This window comes from Ursus maritimus, unplaced genomic scaffold (genome assembly GCF_017311325.1).
Source record: "Ursus maritimus isolate PB19 unplaced genomic scaffold, ASM1731132v1 scaffold_36, whole genome shotgun sequence".
NCBI lineage: Eukaryota > Metazoa > Chordata > Mammalia > Carnivora > Ursidae > Ursus > Ursus maritimus.
Genome location: NW_024426230.1, coordinates 19,302,132 through 19,309,311, shown reverse-complemented (window position 1 = coordinate 19,309,311; position 7,180 = coordinate 19,302,132). Strand labels below are relative to the sequence as shown.

Sequence of the window (7,180 nt, the reverse complement as noted above, 5' to 3'; positions counted from 1 at the left end):
CTGTAGAAGAGAATTCTTCACTGCTTCTGTTAGCTTCTGGTGGCCATAGGTATTCCTTGCTTTATCGCAGCCTAACACAAATCTCTGCCTCCATCTTCACGTGGACATCTTCCCTCTGTGTCTTCCCCCCTCTTTTTGTAAGGACAACTTGACCTGATTACATTCACAAAGATCCTTTTACCAAATAAGCTCACAGTCACAGTGCCTGACATATCTTTTTGGGATACACAATTCAATCCATAACAGATGTGAACCAAGTAAATGGGAGAAAAATGGAATCATGTGAGAGTTCTAGAACAAAGGTTAAAACACCAAACCTTAAATTGACAAGATAGGTTGAATGATGATTAGTTGGTTAGGTAGATCAGCAGGGGAAAAGGAGCATTTGTGGATTTAAGAAATATAATGAGGAACTGCTGTATGAAATCCTTTGTAATTCCACTTGGAACCTCAAGTAAATATTTAATTGATTATTTAGGCATGCTAGTTTGCTTCTATAAATAAGCTAGTGACAAAGGCAGTTTAGTACATTAGGTTGGTGTATAATTAAGATTGATTAAATTCTTTATTATTTCTTAGAGGGGAAAATAAATATCAAATAATTAGAAATGGAAAATTTTAACTGATATTAAAAATTCAATTTATGTCTATGGAAGATTTGGTAAAATCTTATTTATATTGAGGCAGCAAAATTAATCCAGTATGTGCAACTGCATAATCCAATTAGTATAATGTTAGTTTTGATATTTATTTCTTGTAATAAATCAACCCACAATGGACTTTGAAGATACTCTATAAAATCTCAGAAATTTGATTACAAAAGACACATGCAATGTGTGACAGATGCAACTGAGAACACCAGACCACAAAGAGGTTGATAAACAACCTAATTTTCAAACTACAGCAGGTCTGATGGAAACCTATGTCAGTTCTTTTGTAAAATGACTATCGTTATACTTCACTTTATTAATTCTTAGAAAGATAGAACATAGTGGAGCAGAATAGACAAAAATTAAAGCAGAGCAAGTTGAGATGTAGGACAAGCATCATGGTTTTTAACACATTCATCCAATTACACTGAACAAATATTCACTGATCCCTGCCAAGAAACTGAGGTTGTTTTAGGGACCAGGTCAAAGAATGTGAAAAGTGCTAATTTATTTGGCTAAAATGACCTAACTACAATTATGATTAATGCATGTCAAAAAAGGGTAATTATTCAATGACATTTTAATATTTCCTAGGGGCATAAAGAAATTAAAAAATATTTCTAGGTTAATCAAGTCATAATGATTGTTTAGATATGTTTATTTGTCTCTGTGACTACATTTTTGAAGTTTGTTTTCTTCCCTTTAACTTTCTGTAGACCAAAGCAATGTGTTTTTTGCACATCTTTTGATAAATTTTAATCTTGCTAGTAAAATTTTTGTGTGATGTGTAAGTTAACGTTTTATTTACATCCCTAATCTATTATAATATCATTTGTCATTTGCTTAACTGGGTTTGCTTATTGCAAGGCTTCCATTTACAGTTTTCATCTTCATTGGGGAATTTATTCCTACATGGGTATTTGGTAGCTTATATATTTAAAAAACATTTTATTTCACTTGACATATCTTTAGACTTAACGTTCTTTTATTTGGCCAACTTTGGGTGGAAATATTTTCTGAAATAGTTGAAAATGAAAATAGGTTGTTTTAGAATGCAAATATGCTACCTATGTGTGTGTGTGTGTGTGTATCCATATATGTGTGTGTATATATATATCCATATATTATGGGTAGTAGGCTCTTGTAGTTCCTGAGTGCTAAGGACATAAGAATGGAGTTTACATGGAATGGACCTCAGAATTCAAGTTTTTCAAACAATATTCACTTACTTCTAAATCATGTAAGTGTATACATTTTTTTAAACAAGATTTTATTTATTTGAGAGAGAGGGAGAGAGCACATAAGCAGGGAGAGGCAGAGGGAGAGGGAGAAGTAGACTTCCCGCTGAGCAGGGAGCCCAATGTGGGGCTTGATCCCAGGACCTGGAGATCATGATTTGAGCTGAAGGCAAATGCTTCACCATTTGAGCCACCTAGGCGCCCCATGTAAGTATACATTTTGATAGAACATTGCCATATACATGTGTCAGTCGTTTTCTCCAACAATTGAAAATAAGCTGCAGCATTCTGAGTTCTGCAATATAACTGTCTTTGATAGTAGGATGAAAATAACAGAATTGAAAGTTCAAAAACATCACTTTCAACTATTAGGAAGCAGCATTACTGGAGTTTATTTGATGTTCCTCTGATAGACAAATGCTTTTTTCAACTTGGTGTTTCAAACAGCAGCTCTCTCACTTGCAGCCATTGTCTATGAGTGTTTATACCAAGTTAAAATGTGTTTGGAATACCACCAATGGAACCTTGTAGGGAGACTTGACTGTGATGTCATAGACCTTTAAAGGAAACTTCTAGAAGTGAGATTAGTCATATGAGAGACTAAACAAGAAAGATGCTTACTGAGTAAGGTGGGATCCAACAAGAGTGTAGTACAGAATGCAATGATTTATGAATTACTTTTTTCTAAGGTAGCTCAACAGAACAACACTTAATGAAGAAAGGCACAGGCTTACCAGTCTGGTACATTTGTGATTCTTGATGACTAACTACTTGAAGACTGGTATGTTTGAAATTCACCAGTTTTAGAAATGGAAGAAAGTGATGAACCTGATCAGCCTATCTCAGCAGAGAGACAAGAAATTCGAAAGAGAAGAAGACCCAGCCAACCAATGGTAGACAAATCTCAGCAGACTGAAGTGACAGAGAAAAGGAAACACTTACCTATATCACAACCATCTGGCCCTAAAGCTACTCTTAGTATTGGTAATATTCCTGGAAGCAAAGTCAACTATGAGTCTCTCAGAGTATCTTCCCAACTTCAGCAAACTTGGACAAAGAGAAAGCGAGTACAGGATAAGACTGATAAATCTCTGCAAACAGACACTACTGTAGAAGAGAAAAAAGAAGAAACCAAGTCAGTTGGTGAAACAGCGGTACCTGAAGAAAAGCCAGCTGCTTTGGGAGAAGCAGTCCCTGAATTTCCAGAGAGTGTTCAGGAAGTAGAAATTGCACCAAGCAGACATTCAGTTCAATTCAAAATAGACAGATCTCAGCAGACCAGTTGTACTGGGGACTGGACAATGATGAACATTCCTCAAAAAGAAAAAGTAGACAAGGAACAGCAGACGTACTTTAGTGAAACAGAAATAGTGGTTATTGGCAGGCCAGATACCTCTTTTTCAAAGTCAAATGAAGTTGTGCAGAAGCGTAAATCCTCAGGGAAGATTTTCATTAGTGAACATCCTGAATTGCAACCCTCAACAAGTAAAGATGAAGCAATTGGGCAGATAAGTACCAGCAGATTACTATTTAGTCAACAAAGCATAAAAGGTTCTTTGGAACTTTCAGAAGATGAGCAATACGTTCCAAGTGAAGTACAGCCTCCCACTGCAGAAGAGATCTCTGCTGACGTGCAACCTCTGCCAGCTGCGGAGACTGTTGCAGAAGACTCCCCTACTGAACTTCGGTTTCCACCAATTGAAGAAGCTCCTGCAGAAAAGGGCCCTGCTGACGTAGAGCCTACCCTGGGTGAAGAGGCTCTTTCTGAACTTTCTGCTGAAGTTCAGTCTCCAAAAGTTGAAGAAGCTCCTGTTGAAGTACAGCTTTCCTCAGCTGAGGAGACTCCTACAGAAGAGGCCCCTGCTAAAGTAGAGTCTATCCCTACTGAAGAGGCCTTTTCAGAAGAGGGTTATATTGAAGTTTACCCTCTATCAGCTGAAGAGCCTTCTACACGGGAGGCCTCAGAACTTCAGCTTCCACCAGCTGTGGAGGCCCCTGCAGAAGAGGCCCCAGCTGAAGTTCAGCCTCCACCAAATGAGATGTCTCCTGAAGTTCAGTCTCCACCCATTGAAGAGACCCCTGTAGAAGAGGCCCTAGATGAAATTTGGTCTCCACCAGCTGAGGAGGGCCCTACAGAAGAGGCTCCAGCTGAAGTTCAACCTCCACCAGCCAAGGAGGCCCCCTCTGAAGAGGCCCCAGCTGAAGTTCAGCCTCCACCAGCTGAAGTTCAGCCTCCACCAGCTGCTGAGGCCCCCTCTGAAGAGGCCCCAGCTGAAGTTCAGCCTCCATCAGCTGAAGAGGCCCCCTCTGAAGAGGCCCCAGCTGAAGTTCAGCCTTCACCAGCTGAAGAGGCCCCCTCTGAAGAGGCCCCAGCTAAAGTTCAGCCTCCACCAGCTGCTGAGGCCCCCTCTGAAGAGGCCCCAGCTGAAGTTCAGCCTCCACCAGCTGAGGAGGGCCCTGCAGATGAGGCCCCATCTGGAATTTGGTCTCCACCAACTGAGGAGGCTCCTGAAGAAGAGGCTCCAGATGTTTGGTCTCCACCAGCTGAAGAGGTCCCAGCTGAAGTACAGTTTCCAACAGCTGAAGAGGCCCCAGCTGAAATTTGGTCTCCACCAGCTGAGGAGGCCCCTGAAGAAGATACCCCAGCTGAAGTTTGGTCTGCACCAGCTGGGGCATCCCTTGTTGAACTTCAGCATCCATCAGTTGAAGAAACTACTTTAGAAATGGTCCCTGTTGACAAACAGTTTCCAGCAGCTCAAGAGGACTTTATTACACAATTCTCTATAGAAGATGTCCTTGCTGAAGTTCAGCCTCCACCATCTGAACACATTGCTGTAAATGAGGCTTTGGTAGACCATATGTCTACTGACTATCAATATCTCCAGACAACAGATGTCCCAGTGGTAAAATTAGAATCACTGGTTTTAGGAGATCAGCAAAAACCTGAAGAGCCTTTAGAACTGGATCCTGCCCCTGAAGATTTGTCTAATATCAAGAGAGAACAGGTCCCTGCCTTCTAAATGGAGGGTGTCTTTCATATAGAAATAAAATAGAGGCCTCTTTCTCAGCTGTAATCAGGTCTTAACTAAGCTAGCAATCAGAAGCTAGGGGCTTCTAGACATATACACGTTAGAAAAAGTGTAAGCATTTGGAAGTAGCTTTGTGAACAGGGAAATAAAAGGAAACCCCAAGATGTGGACCACTGGTTGGAAAAGGAACAATAAAAACTAGTGGTTTAAAATTACTGCATTATTTTCATTCAAATCTAGCATATATAAAATACCCATTTGGAAATGAAGTAAGTTGATGATTGAAATAATTACTTAAAATATCCTTTCTATAATAAACCCTGTTGAAAAGTGTACACTCTATAGCTATACTCACTACATGCAGCTTGTAGTGGAAAAGGCAGTTTCTTTGCTGCAGTTCTCTCATCTACTTTAAATTCCTTGAGTTCTAGTCACATAGCTAAAGGTACGTGTTTTTTTCTCCTTATTATAATACATAATATCTCTAATTCTCTTTCTATTTGATTCCTTCTGAGACCAGCATTTCTTTCGTGTTTTCATCCTTATCTCCTTGCATATTTTACATTTCCATCTCTGGATAGGGAAACTTAATTCCTTTGTAAAAACCTTCATTTTAATGAAGATAGCCAGATAAAGTATTTTAAAAGGTGTGTAAACATAAAGAAAAATACACTTAGGTGGCCTTGAGGACATATTTCTACTTAGTTTTAATTTCATTTCATTTCAACTTAGAATGTGATAAGTCCTTTGGAAGCTTGACTTGTTTTTTGTACTCTGAACTTTTGATGAAGAGAAACTTGAATAAAGTTGAATGACTAGTTGTAGTACGGTAGTCTCCCCTTATCTGCAGTTTTGCTTTCCGTAGTTTCACTTGCCCACGATCGGCTGTGGTCCAGAAGCATATTTTCTTCTGATGTTTGTTTCCTTGAAGGTTAGTAGCCTAATGCTATGTCACAATGCCTACACCATTCACCTCACTTCATCTCATCATGTAGGCATTTTATCATCTCACATCATCACAAGGAGAAGGGTGAGTACAGTACAATAAGATATTTGAAAGAGAATGAGATTACATTCACATAACTTTTATTACAGGATATTTTTATAATTGTTCTATTGTATTATTGTTGTTAATCTCTACTGTGCCTAATTTATAAATTAAACTTTATCATAGGTATGTACAAATAAGAAAAAACAGTATACATGGGACTTGGTACTATCCATGATTTTAGGCATTCCTTGGGGATCTCTGAAGGTATCCTCTGTGGATAAGGGGGGACTACTGGATAAGCTATTGACATTTTTAAAGAGTAATTATGGATTAATATGTCTGTTAACAAATGACATCTTGGTTTCTATGGTTATGGCAACTTTTGGGAAAATATTTTCTTTAGCTACATTTAGTTGCTATATGCTGAAATAATGAGATGATTCTCTTAAAAATTTAATTTGGTTAGTGTATTTCTCTGTTTAGTAAAAACTCTAGATTGATGATTCCAGACCTTGTTAAACTTTGATGCCCTATAATTGTTAGATGTTTCTCACATTCTTCATTACCTCTGTACAGTGTACAATAAGAGCGTGTGATATTTTTAAGTGACTTTTTTCCCAGAACTTTATAAAAAGTTTTGTAAGTACAGTATTTTTTTTAATTATGTGCCAGATTTGAGGTTGAGAAACATTATTCTAGACTTCTTGAATGAGGGTTGCTTTTTTAATATTTCCAAGTCCTTTAAATTATTTTGTTTTCTGAGATACTTAAAATCCAGTTAAACTCCTTTTTCTAAATTTGAAGTTTTCTTTTTCTATTTTAGATTTTTTAAGGTTTTTATTTAAATTCCAGTTAGTTAACATACAGTGAAATATTAGTTTCAGGTATACAATACAGTGATTCAACACTTCCATACGACACCTAGTACACACCAGACAAGCGCCCTCCTTAAGCCCCATCACCTATTTCATGCATCCCCTTTCTTCCCTTCCTTCTAGTAACCATCAGTTTGTTCTCTATAGTTAAGAGTCTGTTTCTTGGTTTGCCTCTCACTCCCCCCCCCTTTTAAAATTGTTTTGTTCCTTGAATTGCACGTATGAGCGAAACCATATGGTATTTTCTTTTTCTGACTGACTTATCTCACTTAGCATAATACTCTCTAGCTCCATCTATGTCATCGCAAACGGTAAGATTTCATTCTTTCTTTTGGCTAATATTCCATTGTATGTGTGTATGTATGTGTGTGTGTATGTGTATGTATATATATACACA

The 7,180-nt window shown here is 38.1% G+C and overlaps 1 protein-coding gene across 1 annotated transcript; it reads left to right on the top strand.

Moving 5' to 3' along the window:
- The first annotated feature begins 2,697 nt into the window (after window positions 1-2,697).
- FSCB (fibrous sheath CABYR binding protein) lies at window positions 2,698-4,908 on the top strand. The gene has a single exon (XM_008694380.1). It carries the CDS (start codon window positions 2,698-2,700, stop codon window positions 4,906-4,908), a length of 2,211 nt encoding a protein of 736 aa, XP_008692602.1.
- The last annotated feature ends 2,272 nt before the right edge of the window (window positions 4,909-7,180 follow it).

Coding starts and splice junctions, on each gene's coding strand:
- FSCB (XM_008694380.1), top strand. CDS start 2,698: ATGGAAGAAAGTGATGAACCTGATCAGCCTATCTCAGCAGAGAGACAA.